The sequence below is a fragment of the Neolamprologus multifasciatus genome, chromosome 15, assembly GCF_963576455.1.
Source record: "Neolamprologus multifasciatus chromosome 15, fNeoMul1.2, whole genome shotgun sequence".
Lineage (NCBI taxonomy): Eukaryota > Metazoa > Chordata > Actinopteri > Cichliformes > Cichlidae > Neolamprologus > Neolamprologus multifasciatus.
In genome coordinates, this window is record NC_140453.1 from 24,101,760 (window position 1) to 24,127,843 (window position 26,084).

Here is a 26,084-nt window from a genome sequence, read left to right on the forward strand (position 1 = left end):
ATATTTTATTTTGAAAGCATTTACGCACACTTCCGGCACCGAGGTGAATTTTTGCAGCCTGAACTCCGTGCTGATCGTAGGCAGCTACATATCTGCTCTATTGAGTGCGCTGATGAGCAACACTATCATCCGAGGAGGATCATGGACTAAACATGGCCCACAATAAGAGCTTTTTCTTTGAAGGTAAGCCGTGACACTCTGCTCCGTGCTCCGGCCGCCCAGCAGCTTTTTTACCCACACACAGAGGCAGGTTCTGGCCGCTCTGGCGTTGAACACCATCGGTCCAAATTACGTGTGGAACACCAGCGAGTTATGGCTAGCATTAGCTCGCTGTTAAAACACATTTATCCTCACACACACGGGGTTGAACTGAGCGCTGCCAGGCCGCGGGCACAGACACACTTCGGGGCCCAGAGGGGGAAGTTGAGACACGTGCAGTCCAGTCTAGTCCGGTCCGGTTCGGTTCAGTTCTGCGGGCTTTAGTGGACTCTGGGCTTGCACAGTCTGAGCTAACGACCCCGTCGTTAGCGCTGACGTTAGCTGGGTTTGCAGTGTGCAGCGACAGGCCTTCCTGTCTCTGCTTGGCTGCTAGCTCTAACAACACGTTAATACAACAGGAGAAAGATGCAAAAACACCCGAGTGACACACAGAAAAGCGGCGAAAATGACACACGCAGCGCCCAACCTAGCAGGGTAACACCAGCCCAAGATGTTAGCATGCTAACTGTAACATTAAAAAAATGTAAACATTAACCCACCGTGCTTTCTCTGTGCCCTTCAGCTTAAATTCAGATTGAAAACTGAACTCTGAAGGGCTCCCGTCACTCACAGCCAGGTGGTTTACATATGTCTGTTAATGCCTTGCTCACCGGCTTTCTGAAAACCACACAAAACAAATTTTATCTGAAGGTGGTGCCAAGCAATTAAGCTGTCTCCTCATGAAGCAGCCCTTTTTTCTTTTCTTTTTTTACCCTGGAACAAAAAATAAAACGTATATCTATTTATTGTTATTGCTGGGGGCATTTATTGTATTGTCCAGCCCATCCAGTATGTTACATATGGCCTGTGAGGTTTGCTGTTATCTTTTTTTCATTGAAAAGACAGGTTTAAAAGGGATAATTACATTAATGAACAATAAAATTCAGATAGACTGACTCAGTAGCAAGTTTGTTGTTTTGAAGTAAATGAGGTCAAAAAGCACCCTGCTGGTGATTTTCCTTTATCTTTGGGAGGCAGCAACATTTTCTGTTTACAGGGAAAACCTTATTACTGTATCGATTAGAGCTTTGCAATCAATCAAAATTCAAACTCAACTGGCTTCCGACAGTGATTAAAATAAGATAATTAACATCGTTCATCTTTAGCTCTTCTCTGAATCCCCAGTCAAACTCCCATAAACAATGTGGCAAGTTCATTTAAGCTTGAGCCAAAAATAGTATTTAAACCAGATCATTTGTTTTTAAATTATTTCCTTTCAAGAACTCTGTCAAGGAACAGCAAACAGAGCTTTCTGTAATGTGGGTAAGTCATTAATGTTGTTAAATAATCCTGATCTCAACGCTGTCCAAAACAATCATGATTTTGACTTTTGTCATAAGTGATCAATCCCACAAACAAATATTGGGTGTTTATCAAGTCTGGGCATATAATAATAACTTTATTTTTTGTAGCATGATTTAAAACTGTCAGCTAAAAAGTGCTTTTTTTGGATTAAAAATACATTTAACAAATACATGTAAATTATCAGTGTTTCAGTCATTGTTAGATATATATATATATATATATATATATATATATATATATATATATATATACACACACACATTAGAACAAAAGCCGTAGACAATGGACAAAAGAATAAAGAGAGGCTAACCTATAAAATTGTTTAGTTCTTGTTAGTAGCCGAGCTACAGTGTTAAGGACCAGTTGAAGATGAGCTAAGGAGGAATGAGAGATGCATGTGAAACAGTACAGTAATCGAAATGGGAGAAAATTAAAGCGTGTACTGGAAGTTTTAGATTATTTGGTGTCAGTAAAGGACTGATTTTAGTGATATTTCATTCATTTAAGAAACAAAGACTGGATAAGCCTTGAGATGTGAGCTTTAAATTTACATTTCCGGTTAAAAATGACAGCAAGGTTCTAAGTAGATGATTTGTTGGCGAGGGGGCAGAAAAACATCAGTTTTGCCAGGATTGAGAAAAAGTAAATTTGAAGACGTTCAGTCGTTAATGCCAGTCATTGAAGTAGAAGAGTCTCTTAAGGTTGTTTGGATTAACAGTAAATTACAGCTATGTATCGTCTGCATAGAAATGATACAAATTGTCTTTGAAACTGTCCTGGGGTAACATATACGAGGAAAACAGTGTTGTTCACATGTGAGGGATGCTGATGACAACCTTAATTTTAGTTCTGAATTTTTTTTATTTTTTATTTTTTCACTTGTATGATGGGAAAATGTCAGAGATGCCAAACCAGTTCTGTAATCTGTCAGTGAGTTTGGTATGGCCAGAGATGTTGAAGGCTGCAGATAAGTTAAGATTGGGCGTTCCATGACTCCCAGTTCATTCTTATCTCACCCTGGACCTTCATGCAGCTTCTCAGGTCTTTCTGTATTGAGTTATAGTTTTTCAGTCTTTTAACTGGCGACCTGCTGGGGGTACATTTAGATGGGGCAGGGTGGCGTTTTTATATGCAGGTAGAAACCATGACCTTCTTTTTGTGCAACTGAACAATGGAGTTGGGGTATGCATCTGTTGACAGATGGGAAATCCAGAAAGTGCTGCAGAAGTAGAACAAAAAGTTTGAAAGTGCTCAGATCAGTGCAAAGACATTTGTTTACACTAAAAACAGCTTTAGTTTTAATCTGTTAGTGCAGCTTTTTGAGACTGTGAGTTAACTACCCCACAAGCTGTTGTAATTCTCTGTTTATTTAAATACAAATAAAGAATATATTGTAATTTAAAAGACTAAAACTAGCACAGCAACAAAAAAAATCTAAACTGAAAAGAGCAAATCTGCAGGCATCAACTGAAGCCCAACTGGCCTGAAAACAAAAACTCAAAATGAAATAAAAATTAACACAAATACTAAATACAGGTAACGTAGGAAAATAGAGTTGTTAGTATCGATACCCCACCTGGCTTTTTAAATCAAGATCAGAATAATATTGCCTCCCTTCCTGCTTAATCTGGGAAATGTCATGTTCTGTAAATCTTAGTAGAGGAATTGCAAGCGTTGTAACCCTGAAGCTGCAGGCCAGGATTTGATGTCATGCTGTGGATATGTAGAAACCGATTTCAGGTCTGTGTTTGAAGTGTTTCAGGTGAATGAACTGGGTGTTTATTATGGGGGGAGGAGGGTCCCTCTGAGCTCATTTATGATTGATAATAAGCTGTCAGCTGCTCAAACATCTGTTTGGATAATTCCTGTGTGACAAAGATGCTTCCCAACCCTCTATTGTGGATTTGTCCTTCAGGAAATCTACTGTTAGAACCCCCGCAGTCCAGATAAATGAGCGGAGTAAACCTCAAAGAATTGAAACGGCCTCGACTCCCTGTTTTCTGGGGCATTTGTTGTGATTTATGAAGCTGGAAGACGGAGCCAATGTGAAGCTTGCAGAGTGTGTGTGCGGGGCCGTCTCTATTAGCTGGAAGAGATAGGAACAGGCTCAATTAGGTTTGTGCAGGATTGAACTAGATGAGAGGCAGCTGAGGCAGGGGAGCTCTGGGAGAGTAATCTAATATGTGCATTTGAATTTTAGCTTTTTTCCCCTACCCTAGTCATTTAAAAAGACCCATAAAATGGATAAGTCACTAAAAATAGAGCAGTGTTTTTCCTTACAAGATGAAAATATTCAGCTGCTTGTCTCTCCTAATCCTGGCCTCAAGTTTTATGCGTGACACTTGGGGGGCAGTGGCCTCAGAATTAGTGTTTGTTGGCGGTAGAGCTTTAAAAAAGTATGCCTGTATGAACCGAGGGGACCTAATTGTTTAGCTGTTGGGCCTGCAGCCAGATGGATAACCTGCATTAACATGATGCCATCAGTTTGTCCACTTTCTGATCCCCTGTATGGAATAAATCAGCTGAAACACAGCCTGTTTAATAACTGTTCGGTTTGTTTTTTCCTGGTTTACTGATGTAAAATTCTTCCACGTTTGAATCCCCTGCTGGGTGCTGTGGTTTTGAAATCCACTTCAAAGTAAATCGGTTGATTTTTGGGAGGAAACAGGAAGTCAAGCGTTTGTGGCGACATCCAGCAGATGTATTTGAGTTGGTATTTGTCTCCGGTGTCTTTGTTTTTGGTCAGTGATTCAAACTAATATGCAAATTTTTTAAATATTTTTCTCCCTTGAAGAGGTTTAGGGACACACAAACACCAAAATAAGGTATTAATTCCTAAGAAGTTTGCATGTCACAGCACGATAGAGAGAAGGCGCGAGTGTAACAAAACAAACACAAATGTGAAGAAAAACGCGCAGCTGACATAAAAGAAGCTCCGTTCCCCTTAAAGTTAATATGGGTATGTACATGTTTAATGAGACTTCGTGGAGAAAGTTGGACGCTGCTTGAGACTAAAGCTTCTTGTTAAAGGATATAGCGACGGTTCCAGGTTAACAGATGGCTCTAAGCCGGCTACCTTTCTAACCAGCAGCCGCTTGTTTTCAAAATGCCACCTTTCTGAGAAAAATTTGAGCTAAAACTCAGTTTTCAGAGTATGTACTTTATTTTAAAAAATGTGTTCTGTGAACAGTAAATCTCTTTGAAAAGCCTCCCAGATTCTGTTTGCCAGGCTGCCTGGAAAAACCGACATTTTTATTCATTTTAAATATGATTGTGCAGCTGTTTATTTTAACCCCATAACTCATGGATAATGCAGAGCATGGACAGCTGCTCACTGTGTTTTATCACATGAAACCTGTCAAGTTAGGGTCACAGGTAACAGACTACTTGCATATGTTTCTGTCAGTAACACACATCAGACTCGCTGAGTTTACTGTCACATATAGTCACCGCTGAAGGTCCATCCTGAGTTGATAAATCCACAGCAAAGCTTAGCTGGAGGCATTAAACTGCCTCTCACATTCATTCATACATTCAGACATCAGTGACTTCTTTACACACTACAAACCTCTTTACCTCCAACCTTCAAAACTTGGTACAAACATTTAAATAGCAGTTTTGTTTGTTGGAGGAAATGTCAAACATCTTCTGCAGGACTTCCAGGTTATTCCCACAGATTTGAATGTAGTTTCCAGTTGCTTGTAAAATGAATGAATTCTACTCTCATGTCACAGGTTATCACATTTGTTTAAGAATCTTTATGTAGAGACACAAATTGGCATCATTGTCACACTTTCTCATTGATGCTAACGCAGTAATTAAGTCTGTAAAATGATTAGAAATTTGCTGTTTGATCACACTTCATTGCAGTGACGTGAGTGTATTCCTGTTGTCGCCACGCTGCAGCAGGTTCCCGTCTTTGCTGATTATTACCAAGCTTTTCATATCTTCTAGGTGAAAGGATCAGCCCGTGAATTGCGGGGCATCCTGTAAATGGTCATTTCAGCTAATGCCTGTGTCTTGTTTCCGTGCACTGACATGAGTCTGATTTATTATTCAATTCAAGCCCTGGATAGATCAGAGACCAGGCGAGATGGAGGGTACAAGCACAACTGGAGCTTTTCTCTTTCTGGTGACTGTGAAGAGGAAAGGAGACATGAGTAAGCACTTCTCCAGCCCTCGTTTTCAGCACCACCATCAGCGCTGCACTGCACTGCACATACAGGAAAAAGACCCCAGTGACACCCCTGCTGCTGACGAGCAGCCTATTCCCCACTGATTATGAGTTCAGTGGTGTTTTAGCGCAGCAGACCTGAGCAGTGTGATATTGTAAACCTCTGCCTGTGTGCACATCCTCACCTGCTAGGGTTGGACCGATATGTTGGCTAATATTAAACATCAGCGACCAGGATGGGTCGCAGATTTGTAAAGGCTTCCAATAATAGGAATGTAAAAAGCAGGACATCAAAGCAGCTGATGATTAATTTCTATTTAATAATTGTTTAATGTTCTAAAACCCAAGCAGATGTTCTTTTAATGTCTTAATCTGAATGGGCAGTAGTCCAAAAACAACACAGCCATCATGTATACTATATGGTGGCTGAAGAGGAACACAAAGCATTCCTCTTTAGCGTCATTTTAGGACTTAAGCTAAACTACAAAGTCCTTGTTAGATGGCAGGTAGAATGGGAGTTGGCACAAATACATAACCACCAACAAGAAGAATGGGACAGTAAAGCGGGTCCTGAATGTTAAAGTGCCTAAAAATTTGTGACTGACTTCAGAGTCACCTCTCGCTCCAAAAACCAACATAGCAGTGGCTAAAATGTTAATTTTTTGACTCGTTCACCAGCTGACCCTCTGGGGGGCATGAGGCAATTTTTTTTTTTGGGGGGGGGGGGGGGGGGCTTCCTGTGGATCTCCAGACAAGACTTGGTTTTCTACTAAACCACCATCATGGTTTTGAGATTACATTTGGTTCATTTTGTGCCCGTCTGTCTGTGTCTGAGGGATCATACCCCCATCCCTGGGACTGAGATTTGATCTAAAATGGCTGCTTGCTCTAACAGTTTGAGTTTTATTTAAAAGTTCCTTCTTTTTAAAGTTACCTATGCTGATTCAGAAATCAAATCTCATCCCAGATATAAAAACAGGTTCTATTCATTTATTATTAGTTGGCATATCTAGTAAAAAATAAATTCAGCCTTTAGTGTTGAGATTGCTTGTCTAAAGTTCAGGTCCACAACCTAAAACAACACACCCATTTATTTATTACATTTTTAATTTTTAAAAAATGGTGAAATGTTAGTTGCAGGTTGGATTACACCTGGAAGAATTGACGTATCCACACTAGCCCGGATAGATTTGAAAACGGCGTTTTCGTCCACACTAGCGTTTTCAGTTCTTTTCAGAGTTGTGCGTCCACATTGAAACGGCCGAAAATGCTCGCGTTCCAGTACTGCTCATGCGTGAAATGTAAGACGATTCGACCTGCCTCTTTCTGTCTCCCGTTTATTTACTTCCCGCCTCTTTGAAACTTCGCGGCAAAATGTCGAGGAAAAGCACCGAGTTTTTTAAGTGGACTAACAATGAGGTGGAGTTGTTGCTGCGAGTAACACAAAAGTACAAAGTTGCAAAAGAGAGTGAAACTTAAAGAATTTGAAGAAAAGAAGCATGTACAAACTGATATTAATCTTTAATAGGGCTGTCAAAATTGAGAGTAAACAAAACAACTGCTGTATAATGCCCTCCGCTATCTTTGTTTAATTGGTCATATGACTAACATGCATCATCGTTTTTGAAAGTCTCCTTTTTTGCTGTCCACACTGCGACACATAAGCACCGTCTTCAAATGTATCAGTTTTCGAGAGCGTTTTCAAAACGCTGCGTTTTCCTTCAGGTAAAACGCCGTCTCAGTGTGAACGGGAGGCCAAAACAAGAGAAAACGATGCGTTAGTGTGGACGTAGCCCAAATTAAAAAGAACAAAAGCGTCAAGCTCATGTTTTCAGATTTTCATTGATTAAACTTTTTTTTTTTTTTTAAATAGCTTCTGATAAATTTTCTGTCTGCCTCTTTATTATCTCTGCTCAGTCTGTGCTAAAATGAAGGAATACAAATGGTGTAATGAAAATATATCGGTCAAACCCTACGACCCACTTTGTCCCCATTAAAGTGCAGACGTGTTATTTTATACCCACACAGCCACATTGAACAGCCTTTGACAGGCTGTTCAACATGTCTTCAACATGCTTTTCATCATGTCCTCGTTTCCTCTTAGTGCGAGTGTGGTGAGTGTGGAGGACATGGACCGGCAGCCGCTGAGCTCCCCTGAGGGGAAAAAGGTAAGCTACCCCTCGCTCTCTCTCTCTCTCTACTCCCCGTCGCATTTCCTGACTCCCACCCGCCGGTGGCGTGGACTCCCAGCGGGCCGTGGTGCTCTTCGATCAGCCCTGCAGTCGGAGCAGACAATGCCAGATTCTGTTTGGCGCCCGGCGTGGCACCCGAAGGACCCCGGCGAGCTATGAGCTCAGGCTGCCGGGGCGCCGTGGGAGTCGATTTTAAGCAGATGATGATGTAGTTGGGGAAAATGTGAGCTGTTGGTGGGCGTTGGCCTGTAGTGATTCTCTCGAGGATGAGCTTGCAGTCAACTGGATGTTTTTTAATTTTCGAGACTTGTGTGTAACATTGTCTTCATTACAACAGCGCTCATTTATGCCCGTTTCAAAACTAAATGAAGCCTATGAGGTTGAAAATGCAGGAAATCATAATTAAATGCATCACTGTCTGTTAATGAGTTTAAAACTGCTGTTGATGTCATTTTAAATGTTTTTTTTCTGACCAGGAATCCAAAATGCTAAAAGGGAACATTAAGAAAATTCAAATTAAGAAAAATAACTGATTTTTGCTAAAAAAAAAAAAAAAGAAAAGAAAAAAAGAAAGGGAAAAAAAAATGACTGGGAACACAGATTTGTACTAAAAGGTTCAAAAGATTTGCCACAACTGTATTCTAAATTTCAGTGTCTTCAGCACTATCTGTGGACTGCGTGTAAAATACTGACAAATCCACCCGGTTGGTTGGTGGTGCGTTTTATTTACAAAATAATATTTATTTATATTTATAGATAGGCTGAGACACTGGGTGGGTATATCAGGGGCTGCTTTGGACTGGTTTGAATCCTATTTGCATGAACAATCCTTTTCTGTGGCTACCTCTAAGTACAGTTCCTCTTCTACTTTTTCTTGCTTATGGTGTGCCACAAGGTTCAGTTTTGGGGCCTTTATTGTTCTTACTGTATTTACTTCCTCTTCAACACTTATTGAGCACTTTTAAGGACATTTCGTATCACTGCTATGCAGATGATATTCAGTTATAGATCTCCTTTAACCCCCATGATGTTTCCAAGCTACAGATTTTGCATAAGTGCATAGACTCCATTAGATGTTGGATGGCTGGAAACTTTCTTCAACTAAATGAGGAGAAGACTGAAGTTCTTGTTTGTGCTCCTAAAAATGTTGTACCTAGTGTTATTGAAAACTTGGGTCCACTTGCTACATTTGCAAAACCGTCTATCAGGAGCCTTGGTGTTAGTATTGACTCAGCTCTGACTTTGGATGCCCATGTAAAATATCTGGTTCGCTCCTGTTTTTATCACTTGAGAAACATTGCTAAGCTGAGTCCCATTGTATTGCGCTCCGAATTAGAAATTGTCATTCATGCATTTGTTTCATCTCGTTTGGACTATTGTAATTCTTTGTTTACTTGTTTATGTAAAGCCTCTTTGGAGCGTCTGCAAGTCGTTCAGAACGCTGCTGCAAAGCTTCTGACCAAGTCCTCCAAATTTTCCCATGTCACACCCCTGCTGATTCAGCTGCACTGGCTCCCCGTTAAATTCAGAATCCAGTTTAAGGTTTTGACCTTGACTTTCAGGGCTCTGCATGGACAAGCACCAACATATATAAGTGAACTTTTACATCCATACATTCCCAGCAGGTCCCTGAGGTCATGTGACCAGGGCTTGCTTGCTGTCCAACACACGAGGCTGAAAACAAAAGGCGACAAAGCTTTTGGAACTGTGGCCCCCAGATTGTGGAACTCTCTCCCTTTGAGCCTGAGATCTGTGGACTCAGTGGTCGCTTTTAAAAAACAGCTAAAAACTCATCTTTTTAAACTTGCTTTTGGTTGATTTTTATTTTTAGGTTTTAGCTTCTATGAAGCACTTTGTGATTTTTATCTTGAAAGGTGCTATATAAATAAAGTTTTACTTACTTACTTATCCTCTATTCAGTAAGATTTGAAACTAGCAGCTTGGATCATGCACTGATCATAAGACTGTTTACTGATCTCAGAAATGAAGTGAGATGTTGGGTGGTTTTCCCATACACTTCTATACAGGTAAACTTCCTGAACCCAGAGTTGCTGTCCCCTACTGGTCATTAGAAAGAATGCGGTTTAAAGGCACTTCCGTGTTGCTTCACATTTCAGAGCCGGATGCGAATGATGTAATTCTCAGTGGCAGGAAATTTGTTGCATTGGGTTTCACAAAAGTGGAAAACTTTAAGGTTTACTGGTTTGTCTGTAGGCTGACTGTTTCTTGTTTTGTCTCAAACTGCTGGCTTCCTTTTTTTTTTAAATTTTTTATTATTATTATTATTATTTTTTGTAATAATAATATACGTCTCCTCTTTCCAGTCTCCCACTCTTAGGCACTTCACTCACTCGGATTCCTTGAGGACGTATGAAAACCGGACGAATAATCACATGAAGTCTCTGACCAGGCTGGCACCTAAAAGGCTCAGGTATGCTGCGTGCTGTTTGTATAAGCTCTCTGTTTGCAGGCAATGGAGTCAGAAGTGACCACAACAGAGGGCGGAGTATTAGGTTATCAGATGATTGTAGCTTGGTTTGTTATAAACCTGCATCCATAAATCCCTTAAAAAGGCTCCAAAAGTCTCCAACTGCACAAAGTCTGATTAATAAGGACCATGTCAGTGGTTTGAATTCTCTGAAATGAAGTCAGGCCTCAGTGATATAGACTGTAAGCCTTAATAAAGTATAAGTGTGTCATTAACATAGAATTAACCCCTTTGGCAGCTGGTGTGATGTGAATAATGGCAAAAATAGTTTCTTGGCTGTAAACATGTAAAGTTGGATGCTTGTGGAGCCTCAGGTGGCTGTTAGCGGAACTACAGTTGTTGACTTCACTTGTTGCCTGGTTACTGTTTATTTATATAATATGTTCAGTTGTATTATTAAAAAAAAAAATTAAGAATTTTTGGGGCTGAATGTGGGTAAAAATATTTTCAGAGTGAATTCATGTTTTGTGTGTCTGTCTTTGTGTTAAAGGGTTAATGTGTTCTTTCTGTCTCTCCTGCAGTGAGGGCCCTCTCACAGTCGTGGTACCGTCCATGTCCAACGGACCCACACGCCTAACGTCTGCACCTTCACAAGGAATTTTTATACAAGGGCGCCACTTTCAGCATGCACAACTGCCCTCCGCAATAAGGAAACCAGTCCAAAGGTGAGACAGAGCCAGTCCGAGCAACTTCTTGTACAACTGCAGATTTTTTTTTATTTTTCTCCTGTTTTTCTTTCTAGCTTACTTGGAGATGGGGCTGTGCGATATAACCAAAATCTCATATCCTGATATAAGACATTTATCGTCCAGACAACGATATATATATCACAACATTTTTACTTTTTCTGTAAATTCTGTGAATCTCGGGCAACTCGACTTGCGTGAAGTGGTTTCACCTGGATGATAGCTGCTCCCATTTGCAGTCTTCTTGTATATGTGCATACATGTCACTCAATTACTGTAGCAAAACAGATGGATGTAGACATTTTCTGCTGTACCTGAGCACTCAGAGCGCTTCATACAGAGAAGGCTTTGGACTGCGTCCCTGAGTGTGTCCTGTGGGGGAGTGCTGTGGTAGTGTGGGGCATCAGGCCTGTGGTGACGTGATGTTTGATTCTTGCGCAGCTACAACGAGTCCTCGGTTTGCTTTGCTGCCGACAGGCTCAGACTCGTTCTTCATTGCCTTTTGGTCGGTCATAACTTCTGTGTGACAGAATTTCCTGGTGCAGCCCAGTGATGGAGCAGTTCTGGTCTTTTGTGAGTAATGAAGTTCTCTTGGCTTCACTTTGTAGCTGAGAGCGATGTGGCTGGGAGGAGCATCCGCAAATGATGCCACGGAAAAGTGCTCAATGTGAGGGAGCTGCTGGCTCAGCCAGAGGAGTATAAGTATCTCGGAGTCTTGTTTGTGATTAGAGGAGGGAGCAGGAGATTTTTGCAGCATCTGCGCTGATGTGGATGCTATACCTCTCTGTGGTGGTGGAGCATGAATGCCAAGCTCTCTGTTTAGTTGTTTCCCACCCTCACCCGTCGTCAGAAACCGTGGATACACGCACCCTCCAGAGTTTTCTTTGAAGGGTGTCTGGACACTCGGTCAGCGGGGGCTCAGAGTACAGCTGCTGCTCCTCTGCATCGAAAGGATGCATGGACGCCTCCGAGGTGAAGTGTTTCTGGAATGTCCAACAGGAAGGAGGCTCCAGGGCACACCCAAGAAACCTCTGGGTGATTATGGGTCTCGATGCCCCACAAAGTCATGGTGTTGAGAAACTGTTGGTGATCCCTGAGCGGTCCCAGGTCCCATAAACGCATCACGAACGTCTCCTGCACGCTCGATACTGCTAGCACCCTCTCCTGCTGTTTATGTGTGAAATTTGCTTGAGCTATGACTTCAGGAATTGTGTTACCGGCCTCAGAGTGAGTGCTGCTTCTTACTGGAGTCACTCTGAAAAACCACCGTTTAGCTTTTACATCCCTATAGTTCCACTGTTGGGAAACAGGCTGCGTAAATGTTCCTTAACTAGATAAAACTAAGCTGATGCTTGATAAGCATGAGATATTCTTGACAGTAGATGAAAGTAATTTGAATCTAAGAGATGTGCTCGGGTTCCTTTATAGTCTTCCTGTGTGTAAAAGGAAGTCTGCTGCAGAGAAATAAGTTTAATTGAACTGCAGCTGCAGAAAATGAATTACAGCGCAGGACTTGATTGCATTAGTGAGATGTTTTTCTCTCTTGATTTTCATCTTCAAGCAGCCTTGATTTGAAGGAAAGGTAAGGCTTTGATCCGAACTAACCGGAGCTCATTTCATGGCCCTGGATCGTTGATCCTCTCATTTTGTTTTTGTGCTCAGCACATTTTGTCAGTTTTTGCTTTGCTTAAGTTTCATGACTGTTTGATGGAAGCACTCTTTCCAGTTACTCAGGGCATGTTTTTCACAGTTATTGTTTCATTAACGGTGTGAAGTGTTGAGGTTTTTCTGAATGAAGAAGGATCTCAACCTCCATAAAATACCAGACTGAAAGCCAAACTTGCTGGATGGTCTGTTTTTCACTGTGTTGGATTCACTTTGTCACATAATTCCATTTAAAAGTGCTTACAGCTACAGCGGTCGTGTCACACTCCCCATATATACATAAAATTAAAAAAATTGGACCCCTGTGAAGCTGATGATCAGAGAAATTGTGCACATTGAAGAAGCACTCATTAAACTCGGCATATTTGTAAGCTTCCTGGCTTATGTTTAGTTCTTGGAGCCTGTTTGTTTTGTGCCGTTGGACGGTTATAAGAGGGGAAAATGAAGAACTTCAGTCACATCCAAAGATACTGGGACAAAATCAAATGTAAACAGCTCTGGAAGCTTTACTTGCATGCCTCTAGTGCTCGGTCTCCATCATAAATATCCCATCAAACACCTAAAACGAATTTTCTTCAGCCAGAGTGCCAAACCGTTCCGTTTGCAAAGTTGTACAACAGACTCTTTGTAAGTGCTCTCATCAGAAAACCTGGAATCAGTAAATATTTATCATTAATTGCTTCATAAATGACTTAATTTTTATGCCAGCATCTGTTTCTTGTGATTTTTAGCTTCAGACACCATCAGTCTCCGTGAGAGGTTTGTGTTTATTTTAAGCCCGGTTAAGCCTCTCAGTGTTCAGCCTGTTAATTATTTAGCCCTGCGGTGTCTCCACCACGATCAAGATTATTTTTAAAGTTTCTCAATTTACAGAAAAAATGTCTGAAAGTCAGAGTGAAGATCTGGATTTGCTGAGAACATGATCTGCCAGCTTTGCCAGAGGTTACCAAAGTCTTTTTTTTTTTTTTCTTTTTTTTGGTCCCCTTCTCCTGCAGAAACGACTTCTCCACCACACAGCAAGCTCTCGAGGTAGACAACATCGTCCTCACATGCCCAGAGATGCCAGGTAACCTCACAGCACACTGAGCGCATCGCACTGCATGTTTTTAAAGACTTTGCAGAGATCGGGCTTGGTGATTACAGGCAGTTGGCTGGTGTTGAGTTTCGAAAGGCACGCTGTGTTCCCGTTGCCTGCAGAGAAAAGTGTGTGTGTGATGTGTTCGGCATCTGTGTGTAAGTGGGCTGCGTGTGTGTGCTCGCTGAGTGTGACAGCCAGCAGCGTCTGCAGGGCTACAGATCTGGGCTCAGCCTCCTCCTTGTTCCTGCCGGAGGAGGAGGAGACCCAAGGCCTCCCACATTAATCCTCCAAGCTCCCGGCAGATGCAGGAAAATTATAAAAACATTTGCTGAGCTAATAAATGCCAGACTCTGAAGGCCATTGGGTTATTTTGCAAAAGATATTTTCAAAATAAAGTGTGACCTTGGAGAGGAAGGTTTTCTTATCAGTAGTTTTTAATTTTGCCAGGTAAAAAAGTGATTAAAGGGGCTCAGAGAGAATAAAAGAATTTCCTTAATGCTGAGGAATTTCTCACTGCTCATAATAAAACGCCATAAATCAATATTTGGACTCCTGTGAGCGCACCGAGCATCATTTCCACTTAAAAATGTACACTTCTCCGGTCTCACTTAATAAAATCATGTGGCACTGTTGGTACGCGGCAGCTCGTGCCCGATGCACTAGTTCGCCCTGGGTTTCGCCTCCCAGGCTGCACACACGCTGCCTCGTCTTTGTCCAGGAAGGTTTTCAGAATGATGTCACCTGTTGATCCTTTTATGGGTTCATCTTACAGAGGAGGAGACCCTGAACATAAAACGTCGTGTCCAGCAGAAGAGGAAACCGCTGGAGGGATGCAGCTTTTCTTCGCAGGTCAAAGCAGCAGAGGTGAGGGAACCCAACACTCGGCAAACAGTCAGAGACAAACTGATGGATGTTTGGCAGGAAGTGGATATTCGCCACGGTCTAAACTAACAGAGTGAAGAGCTGGGGAACAAATGCAGAGTTTATCCATCCCGTGTGGAAGACGTTAGATCAATTCATTCATTTAAAATCTGTGATTTATTTATTTTTAAATAATAATGCGTCAACTATATTGTGAAAGTGATGACTGTACAGTTTGCTGCCCAGCTGAAGCTTCATGCACACAGAAGGGGATGCAACACAATCATTTAAACGAGAAATCAGACTTTTGGCTGTGAAATAATCGACTGTGGGGACAAAAATCGACACCACCCAACGGTAACAGAGGTGATTGCATGTATGATGGGTTTTATCATTTTCAGTGGGGAAAAAAACATTTTCTCACTCATCCTCAGTCTGAGGACCAAACACTACATCCACATGAATCAACATTTCCAGACCTGGATGATTCAGTTGAATCAAGACAAATTATATAATGTGGTTTTTGGTCAGTTTTGAAAGCATTAAACCAAATCTGGAGTACAGGTGTCTTAGACAGTCTGTTAGTACTGCTAACTGCACAGTAAAAGTACTTCAAAAGGCTCCAGCAACACATCCTTTAGACAGGTCCATTAAACATCAAGCCTGAACACAAATGAACAGGTGAGTTTTTCACACCTTTTATTTCTATGGTAAATGGCCTGCATTTGGCCTGCGCTTCTATGGGGCTGACCCCCTGCTGGAGCCTCTGGTGGACATTAAAGGAACTGCAGCTGTGTTAGTCTTGGCGGTTAAAGGTCAGAGTACATGTGTGGGGAAAAAAAGCTTTAAGAAGGTGAGCTTGGCAGCTGTTATGTGTCATAGGAGTTGTAAAGTAAATATTGGTTTAAGATGCTGACTCAGATTCCTGAATGGGTAAATAAACAGTTTTTCCTAGTAAGGTCACCATATTTGATTCCATGTTATTTTCACTGCTTCCTTCTGCTGCACATAACTTTATTTTTTTTTTAGCCTCTTTAAGTTTTGTCCACCTTCTTCTGATCCCGTTTCACTCGTAGTTTTGGAGCTGAAACAATTTCATTAATTCTCACTCATACAGACTCGCGTCTTCAATGGAATAAAGAAGAAAATCTGTGATTAAATCATCTGCTTGTAACTTTCAGATTGTTGTAGTGACCAGAACAAAACCTTTTATCACCTCTCTAACGAGTGTTTTATGTCGGCAGCCTCTCCGGTCGACCGTCTGCTCGAGGATGTGTGTGAAGTGCAACAAACCAAGTAACGACAGCAGCAAGTGTCAGAACTGTGGGAACAATCTATCGACGCCACTGTGCCAGCAGACTACGCTGCCCACCCCGGCCCTGCGGCCCTCCATCAGATCCCAGCCCTCCTCTGGACCAAACAGCCTGCAGCAAAACTTTTACAAACCGGTCGTGACCGCAAGGGTTCCCCGCGGGGACGCCCTGTCCACGCGGCTCGCGACCACCAGGGGGACCCTGCTGCCTCTGAACAACGGGAGGACGCCCCTGTTAGCAGGGACGTCGAGCTGCTGCGCGGCCAGAAACCCACCCAAAGCTACGAGGGCGGCAACGGTGGCACAGCAGCACGAACTGAACGATCCTAGTGAGTAAAGCACCCGAGCTTTTCATCGAGCTTCTAGGTAAAGCCGAGTGTGGAGATGATGAATTCACTCGTCGTGCATCACTTTGTGGCTGATGTTGACGGGAAAGTGTAAAAAATATTTAATAAGTAACTTCAAATAAAACTTTTAATAAAATTACATTTAAGAAAAGCAAATAAGTAAGTACAGTAAAATGAGATTAACAAGTAGTCTATTTAATTTAAGAGGGCTTTTTTGCTTTTGAAGGATTCGGTTTGTGCGACGCTGGAGCAAGTGAAATGATTTTATAATCGATACATAAGCTGAAGCTGTGTTCTCTTCTTCTGCTCTCAGTAAGACGTCCAGCCCGAGTGAGCACTTCCTGATCCCGTATACGTGTTTTTGATCACATGATGGTGGTTTAAAGTTCAGCAGTACACAGCCGGTATTTCTGTGTTTGCATGTGGGTTCTCCCCGGCTCTGAGGCTGGGTACCTGTCCAGGGTGGACCCCAGCTCTTGCCCTATATCTGTATATATTTTTATATCCAGTACCTTTCCTTTTTTTCTCTCCGAGATAGAAGCTTTAAAAGATTTCCCCTAGAAGTTCCACATTTTTGGGGGGCTCAGTATGAAAAAAACGATTAATTTGTCGACTTGCTTCCTGTTTACTTTTGGGTTTTGCATAGTTTATCATACTGGGATAAGGCGTCCTTTTGATTGATTGAATGAAATGTTCTGGGCTTTTACTTTAAATGCCTGTCCTGAAGTTGATCAGTCTCTCACGTCTCTCATATTTTTAGTTTGATAGAAGCTCGGTGATTGAAAGCTCTCAGACTTATTTTCAGTAGCTGTTTGTCCTCGTGCTTGAAGCCCGCCGTCGAGAGTGTCTCCAGTTTTTACAGAAATGCAGTTTTCGCCTGGTGACCGATTGGGATTAGCCGATTCATGTCTGCACACCACCTTCGGTATGTTTAATGAAACCGTGCAGGATTTGAAGATTCTCAGAGTTAAAGTTCATCGAGGGATCAGATTTGGTGCTTCGTAGTCATTTTGTTTGTCCTCGTGTTTGGCTGCTAGAGCTGCACGAGCTCAAACATCGGAGGCTTCGTATCAACCGGAGACGCTGAGAGAACGAGCGACATTTTAAAGGCTTATAGCAAGAATGTACAGTAATTATTCCACCAGTGGAAATGCATTTTTAAAAAGTTAGAAAAATGATGTACTTCTAGTTCTGCCGTGTTTAAAGACACAAAACTTGAAAATCTACATCACTCCTCATGCAGGTCCAGATTTGTGTGGTTTGCTTCTTGCACATATGAGTAATGTCGTGTGGTTGAAAGGTTTCCGTTCACTTCAGGCACAAAGCTGAAAATGAGCCAGCGGAGAGACGTTTAATAGGGTTTGATGTTCCCCTCAGTCGTCCTGTCCAGTGATGAGGAGGAGGAAGAGGCCGACAACGCCAGCACGGGAAGCGTCAACAGACTGGACAGCGTTTCCCCTCGACCCGCCGACTCCGCTCACTCCTCTCCGGTGCCCTCCGGAGGCAGGGTGGAAGCGGCGGTGAAGAGCGTCGCAGAGCAGGAGGAGGTGAACCTGGACTTCTTTGAAGAAATGGTGAGCACGAAGCTCACGATACCTCGGCGAGCGCGGATGAAAGATCAGGTGAGACGTGGTGGGATGTTTTTGGGGCTCGTCCGATTCCTCCTGTAGCTTCACCGCAGATAACTGATGCTTTTCCTTCTTTTCCTCCACAGTTTGGGAATCAACCTCCCGAGCAGTTCTCACCGAGGACGAAGAAACCCAAATTCGAGTCCAGCCTGTGCGACAGCATCATCCTGGAGTGTCGGAGCGTAAGAGTGGGATCTCTACGCAGGATGGTGACGAAGCCCGTCGTCGTGAGTCTCTCCAGTTTTTATAGAAATGCAGTTTTCAGTCTCGGGATCAGGATCAGCTGATTTGTGTCAGCACACCACCTTTGGTTTGATTGATGAAACCGTGCAGGATTTGAAGATTTTCAGAGTTAAGATTCACCCAGGGTGGGTCTCGGATTTGGTGCTTCTTAATCATTTTTCTCACGTTTTGAGCCCTCTGAGTACAGAAGCTGGAACCATTACATTTTCAGGGCTGGAAAAAACACATTTAAGCTTTACAAACTGCATCCAAATCAATTTTCACCCACTTAGAGTCACAGTCTAAACCTGTCTGTGACGTAGGGGAACACAAACGAGCTTCGGTAATTAAGATGCTTTGTGTGTTTTCTGATGATTCACTGGAGAAAACGTCAGAGTGCCTTTTCAAAGGCCATATCAACCAGAGTGCTTTCCATTTAAGGCCCATGTATTCACTTTCTTAATGACCAATCAATTCTCCAGAAAATAGCATCACCATTCCCGGAAGATCCCTCGGATCTGTGTGTAGAGAGCAGGAGGGCGTGAAGCGTCTGATGTCTTTGCATTTCCCTCACGATCAATAAGAAGTAGAACTCTGAGATGCAGCTTTATTATTTGATCTTTTCCAATTGGCTAGAAACAGTTTAGTTGTTCCTATGAGCATTAATATCTGATCCTAAACCAGCTCTTTGCTCCTGCTGACATTCTCTAAGCCTGCGCTTTAATGCTGGTTTTTATTTGTATTATTAAATGTCAGACCTATGAAACAAAATGAAAACAAAACACTTTTCTTCTAACGCTGATTTAGTCAAATTTTTGAGATGTTTGGAAGTCAGTCAGCTTACAGCTTCAGTGATCACTGTCGGCCTCTGTTTTTATTACCACTATTCATCGGCAGCACGTTTTAAAGCTCAGTTTTTAAAACCTTATGATGTAACTACAGCCCAGCCCATGCAGCAGTATATTAATGACGAGACTCTTATTGTGGATGGATTATCTCAGTTGTTCTCCTGACTGAATGGCGTGTTTATGGAACTGCATTTAAGGTAGACACAGGTAATTGGTGTCAGGTGTTATTGGTCAGAAGAAACAAACAGTTTGTGACCGCTGCACTGTTGTGATTTTTATGATAAATGATGTTGGATAAAGAGAAAGTTTGAATAACTAAAACAACCCATGGAATGCAATAAAGATGTTAAACGTGATAAGTACGGCTGGAGTGTGACAAGTTTAATTCATAACGGTGGCATCGCGTCACCCCTGCCATCGAACACCTCAGTGGCTTCAAGCGTAGGCTTAGCCTCTACCGTAATGATGTACAATGTAAAAATAAAAATGTTTTAAAACCTGAGATTTAAGCCTCAAATTTAAAAACTGATCGAATCCTGAGTCCGGTGAGAATAAATTTGTCTGTCTTGTTCTTTTGTCTCCTCAGTTTTCCATCGAGCACATCCAGCTGGAGACCGAAGGTATGAAGCCGCACTAATGATGGCATTAAATAACTCACAGAGAGGAGGAAGATGATGATGATGATGGATGCTGAACATTGATCTCTGCTGACGAGCACAAAGAGGAAACTGCACAGCTGCATTTCTCTGAAGCAGAGCTGTTACTGGGGGGAAAAAAACACCGAAACTGCAGCAGACAGCAGCACACTGCCACTGATCAGATAAATGATTAAATAAATCACATGACATCAGGGTGGAGGAAGCCCGCAGGGTGTCAGTGGCAGGTGTTTGGTGTACATTTCCTAATAATTAATAACACTTAAATGAACCTGTGATCTCTCTTTTATAAACCCACTGAAAACATGTGGAGGACAGAAACTCTCAGCTTCAGCAAACATGAAAATAAAGTTGTTGTTTATGCAAACGCACCCTCGTGGCGTCCCTGTTTGTTTTTTTTGTTTGTTTTCCTGAAATGTGTCCATTTGTCCACCTTCAGGCTCAGAGCGCGGCACTGTAGAGAAGGTGTGCCTTCAGGCGTCGGAGCTGATCAGCTGCGAGTGGTGCAACGTGCGGAAGCTTCCCGTCTTGTTCTTCCAGACGACCCCACAGGAGTGCCAGCGCCTGCGCACTCAGCTCAACATGTCCAAGGAGAAGGGAGGCCAGTGGTACGACTGCACAGGAGATGGTGAGTACACAAATGTTTCCTTGGCGGCGTGGCATTGACGTGTCTTCACGCGGAGTCAAAGTAAACTCAAGTCAGACCGCTACCCCTTCTCGCCGCCAGAGTCGGACGAGAAGTACATCGTCCTCATCTTCGAGAACGGCCTGCCGATGAAGGAGCAGATGATCCTGGAGGACATCCTGGGCGAGATCGGCAGGACCAACAAACTCATCCCCTTCCCTGCCAAGCTGCCCTTCGAGGAGGCCAACATCCGACTCGTCAACTACAACAAGGCGACAAAGCAGAGGGAGGAGAAGGTGGGAAACCTGCAGATCTCAAAATAAAGTCAAAACTGGGCTTATGTAATGTTCGAGGTTAACATTTATATGTACCAGTATTACATTTATGCAGTAAACTGGACGCCCTCTGACGCCTGATGACTCATATCCACCTCAAGGGCTGAAAAATAAATTGATTATGGTGTGTTTTTATATATAAAAACACACCATAATCAATTTATCTATATGGTCATATTTATGTGGTATTGTGTTATACCACAGTGACTGCAGCTGGTCAAACAGTTTAAGATTAAAAGCCAGATTTCTTTTTTTTCTTTTTTCTTTTTAAATTGCGCTACCTTTTATTTCTTTTTTTTTTTTTTCTTCTTCTTCTTCTCTTCTTTGCTCTCTGCAGGTGAAGCCGGTACACACTCCACCCAAACTCACCTCCACCTCCTCCCCAGTAACCAAGGCTTCACAGGTCTCCCCCGTAGCATCCGTCAGCATGCCTGTGCGCACGCGGATGGCCACCCGACAGCAGACCAGCGCCTTCTTTGAAGATGATGAAGACGACATGACCGACCTGCAGCCCACCTTCTCCGGACCAATCATCAAGTGAGCAACTCTGCTGCCCCCTGCAGGGCTTGTTGACCTGTTCAATTCAAAAATAATCCTGCAGTTTAAATCACAGCATCACGTTTACTTTTCAGTATCAGGAGTCGTTTAACTGTTTGCCTTGTCGATGGCGCTGCTGTTACCCTCATCTCTGTGTTGCAGGTTAATGGTGTACCCTCCTCCTCCAGCCAAAGGTGGAATAACCGTCACTAATGAAGACCTGCACTGCCTTAATGATGGAGAATTCCTTAACGATGTTATCATAGACTTTTATTTAAAGTAAGTTTTCATGTCGTCTATATTCAAGATCATTCTGTTTTTTTTGTTTGTTTATTTGTTTTTTTGTTTTGTTCTTTTGTTTTGTTTTTTTGAGGCTGAGATCATTTTCGGTGACATTTTCTTCCTGTCCTGTTTAGATATTTAGTTTTAGAGAAGTTAAAAAAAGAAGATGCACAAAGAATCCATGTGTTCAGCTCTTTCTTCTACAAACGGCTGAACCAGAGAGAGCGCAGGAACGCCCCGGACACAACAAACCTGCCGTGAGTGTCGCCTCTGCCTGCACCTGATGTTTTTAAAGATAATTGTCTGACAGTTTGACTCCTAAACCTGACCTATTTTGGTTTCCCAGAATCCAGAAAAGGAAGCACAACAGGGTAAAGACGTGGACTCGACATGTGGATCTATTCCAGAAGGATTTTATTTTCGTTCCTATCAATGAGTCGTGAGTGTCTGGATCTCTACTCGGCTGATTTTCATGGAAAGCTTTGGTCCTGTGAAGCCATTGAAATGCTGAATGACGGAAGCTGTTTCTGTTTCCTCAGAGCGCACTGGTATCTGGCCGTTATCTGCTTCCCGGGCCTTGACCGTCCGGTGCTTGAACAGAACCCGCTGTACCACAGCCCGTTTCCCGCCACCCTCACCGCAGAGTCTGAGGAGAACATCCCGGACCACTGCCGGCCTCTGTCTCCGGACAGAGACGGGCTGGACAGCTCCTCGGAGCAGCTTTCACCCGGAGGAGCTCCCGAGGGGTCCTTGGACGATCTGACTGATGGCGAACTCGCTACTGAAAGCTCTGCATTCACGGAGGGTGGGCAGCAAGAGCCCTCTGCAATGTCAGGGAACGGCCAGGTCAACGGCGAGCAACAATACACGAGTGAGTCGAGCACCAGGGCTCTGACCAGTGGTTCAGTAAGGGAGTTTCAGAGAAACACGGGGTAGTTGAACTTACTTAATACACCAGAATGTGGTGAAGTTTGAAACGTTCGGCTCTCGAGAGGCATTTAATGAAAACAGAGCTACATGTTGCACACAGAGGCATCTTCATCACACCCTGCTGAGGGTTTGATGAAAGTTTGTATTCAAGTTTTCTTCTGTTTAATAATCTGTTGATTGGTTTCTGCGATTTCTAGGTGGATTGCACAGAATCAGTATGTGTTACGGTTCAGGAAAAGTGGACGACGACCCCTACACCTTCTCCGATGACCAGAGCTCCTGTCAGGTGCTTCAGCCTTCACTGATTGTTTCCTGTCCCGCCTCTCCTGGTGTGTGTGTGTGTGTGTGTACGTGTGTGTGTACGTGTGTGTGTACGTGTGTGTGTACGTGTGTGTGTACGTGTGTGTGTACGTGTGTGTGTACGTGTGTGTACACGTGTGTGTACACGTGTGTGTGTGCGTACGCGTGTGTGTGCGTACGCGTGTGTGTGCGTACGCGTGTGTGCGTGTGTACGCACACGTGTGTGTGTGTGTGTGTGTGTGTGTGTGTGTGTGTGTGTGTGTGTGTGCACACGTGTGTGTGTGCACACGTGTGTGTGTGTGCGCGTGCGTGCGCGTGCGTGTGTGTGTGTGTGTACGCACGCACGCGTGTGTGTGTGTACGTACGTGTGTGTGTACGTACGTGTGTGTGTACGTACGTGTGTGTACGTGTACGTGTGTGTGTGTGTGTGTACGTACGTGTGTGTGTGTGTGTGTGTGTGTGTGTGTGTACGCGCGTGTGTGTACGCGCGTGTGTGTGTACGTACGTGTGTGTGTACGTACGTGTGTGTGTGTGTGTACGTACGTGTGTGTGTGTGTGTGTGTGTACGCGCGTGTGTGTGTGTACGCGCGTGTGTGTGTGTACGCGCGTGTGTGTGTGTACGCGCGTGTGTGTGTGTACGCGCGTGTGTGTGTGTACGCGCGTGTGTGTGTGTACGCGCGTGTGTGGGTGTGTGTACGCGCGTGTGTGGGTGTGTGTGTGTGTGTGTGTGTGTGTGTGTACGCGCGTGCGTGCGTGCGTGTGTGTGTGTGTGTGTGTGTGTGTGTGTGTGTGTGTGTGTGTGTGTGTGTACACGCTCAATGAGTTCTGTGTCTGTGCAGGACGAGTGCAGCGAGGACGGGACTCTTGCTGAAGATGGTCTCGGCTCCGACGCCTCGAGCCTGACAACCAAACCGAGCCTTTGCAAACAGTGAGTGCACGCACTGCTGCTCCTCAACCTGCAGAGGGTGCCGCTGCCCCGCTGAAGCAAAGAGCAGAGCAAGCCCTCGCTCACACAATTGTGTGTTCTCTCTTTCAGGCCTTGTATTCTCATCATGGACTCCCTGAGAGGCCCGGCTCGATCCACTGTGGTCAAAACTCTGAGAGAGTGAGTGTCCACATCTGCACTGACAAACATCTGGCTCATTCATGGTATTCGTCACTGTTTAAGTCGACAGGCCTGAGTCCATGTCGTATGAAAATAGGCCAATGATCATTTCTATATAGCTCGTCTTACACGATTAGCCCCCTCTATCACAGAAAACAACTCTAGGTATCCACAGTTATTTATTTTTACAGTCACTGATTTATTTATATATTATGTTATTTCTGCTAATTATTCTTTTAGCACTGTAGCCTAAAATGCTAAAATCCTCATTACTTTTGCATAGCATTAATAAATGCCTAACTTAACTACATTAAATAAAACAGTATTATAAAGCCTTTATTCTTAATTAAAAGGAGTAAACTGGCAAAAATGTAATTTTAAAATCTTGGACCTGCTCACCTGTAGCTGTGCTACTCTGCAACCAAAACAATGAGTGTGTATTTACCGCAGCTTCAAGTTAATACAGAACACAACCAAAGAAACCTGATGCTGCAGTCAGCTAAGTTTAATGCCTAATCTTAGAGGAGACAGACCTTATCGAAGAGATGGTGTCTGTCTCCTGAATCCAAACTGGAAGCTGGTTCCACAGAAGATGGGCCTGAAAACTGAAGGCTCTGCCTCCCATTCTACTTTTAAATACTCTGGGAACAATAAGTAAGCCTGCAGTCTGAGAGCGAAGAGCTCTGAGGTGATATGGTACTATAAGGTGATTAAGATAAGATGGGGCCTGATGAAGACCTTGTATGGTGTGGGAGAAATTTTTAAAAAGTCCACATACCAGCGAGTACTTGGAGTCATGGCTGGAAAGTTCAGAAAGTTTTTTTTTATTGTTTGTTGTAAAATTTACAGTTTTTATAGCAGAAGATTTCTTTTTAAAAAGCTGCACAGTCATCAGTTATTTGATTACCTAACTGTTGCTGTTCGCACAAAATCATAATTACTGTGTTAAACACACATTTTAAACCTAACCAAGAATGTCAGCATAAATATTTATGACAAACCCAAACTGTATGAAAATCACTTATTCATCGAGTTCTGCAATCCTCTGCTTTCTCTCACTCACATACACACAGCACCTGTGCTGACGCATCTTCCCAGCGACCAATCAGTTGCCTCCATTTATCAATCATAGAAATAATCTGCTTGGAGTGCATAAAATGCTTTAACGTTGAGGCTACTCGGACCTGCTCTGTCGGTTTTGTGGCATCTGACTGCGTCTGCGTTTGTTTTAGGTACCTGGAGGTGGAGTGGGAGGTGCGTAAAAGCACTCAAAGGAGTTTTGGGAAGGACGTCATGAAGGGTTCCAGCCCACGCGTCCCTCAGCAGGACAACTTCAGCGACTGTGGCGTTTACATCCTGCAGTATGTAGAGAGCTTCTTTGAGGTGAGAGCTTTATAGAGTTGGACATCGGTGCAGTTCTGGTCAGGAGTTGAAAATTCAGGCTGCTCTGTAAGTGACGTTTGTCCTTCGTCCTCTCCGTACAGAATCCAATTCCCAGCTTCCACCTGCCCATGAACCTGTTGGAGTGGTTCCCTCAGCAGAGGATGAAAACGAAGCGCGAGGAGATCAAGGAGCTTATCCGGAAGATTCAAGCTCAGCAGGAACTGGACAAGAAGGAGTCCGACCAGGTCGAGGCTCCGCCGGGCTCCCCAGAGGAGCCGGAGATCGAAGAGACATCTGGGTTGAACGGCAGACCGCCAAACGTACCCATTAGCCCCTGAATCCACCTCACCCCCCTCCTGTTTGGCGTGGGAGGGGGGCGTGGACCTGATTGTACGCTGCTGGTTTCACTTTGACGTGTCTGAAACGTTCCTCACCTCCCTCCGTTAACCACAGACCACACCTGAACTTTGTACTGAATAAATGATGAAGTGTAAATACGCCGGAGTTTCTCCCGCTGCCTTTCTAATTTACTGTTTTACGAGTCATTCATGGAGTGCCCCGTTAAGTTATGTTTCATAGATGTTCTTCTCTCTGCAGGAGGATCCCTGCAGAAGATACTGTCTCGCTCTCGCATTGGTTATTTTCTAAGCTTTCAGGTTTGTGTAGATAAACAAAAGGAGAAGAATAAAAGAACAGAAAATTGCTGTCTAAGTTATAAGGATCCGCCCGTCTGAGGAGAGAAACGGTTTTCGGAGAGTTGATTTCCAGCTCGTGAATCACACGGTCGTAGTTCAGTGCTTGTTGTGTCTCTTCCATGTGGAGTGGATAAATTTTCAGCATTAAAAGAAAACTTTTGATGCAAGAGCA

The 26,084-nt window shown here is 43.4% G+C and overlaps 1 protein-coding gene across 5 annotated transcripts; it reads left to right on the plus strand.

Moving 5' to 3' along the window:
• The first annotated feature begins 26 nt into the window (after positions 1–26).
• Positions 27–26,084, plus strand: senp6a (SUMO specific peptidase 6a). Of its 5 annotated transcripts, XM_085133614.1 has the most exons (24): positions 27–183; positions 5,630–5,723; positions 7,842–7,905; positions 10,254–10,360; positions 10,939–11,082; positions 12,668–12,685; positions 13,764–13,834; positions 14,619–14,710; positions 15,952–16,348; positions 17,744–17,988; positions 18,081–18,221; positions 19,651–19,684; positions 20,160–20,348; positions 20,448–20,641; positions 21,018–21,217; positions 21,380–21,496; positions 21,634–21,756; positions 21,846–21,938; positions 22,039–22,370; positions 22,627–22,715; positions 23,569–23,657; positions 23,766–23,834; positions 25,067–25,217; positions 25,319–26,084. In XM_085133614.1, exons 1-24 carry the CDS (start codon positions 153–155, stop codon positions 25,553–25,555), a joined length of 3,321 nt encoding a protein of 1,106 aa, XP_084989740.1. In that variant the 5' UTR covers positions 27–152; the 3' UTR covers positions 25,556–26,084. The 5 variants fall into 5 exon arrangements, with proteins under 5 accessions (XP_084989740.1, XP_084989741.1, XP_084989742.1 ...); XM_085133615.1 differs by lacking the exon at positions 12,668–12,685; XM_085133616.1 differs by lacking the exon at positions 5,630–5,723 and having other exon boundaries at positions 41–183.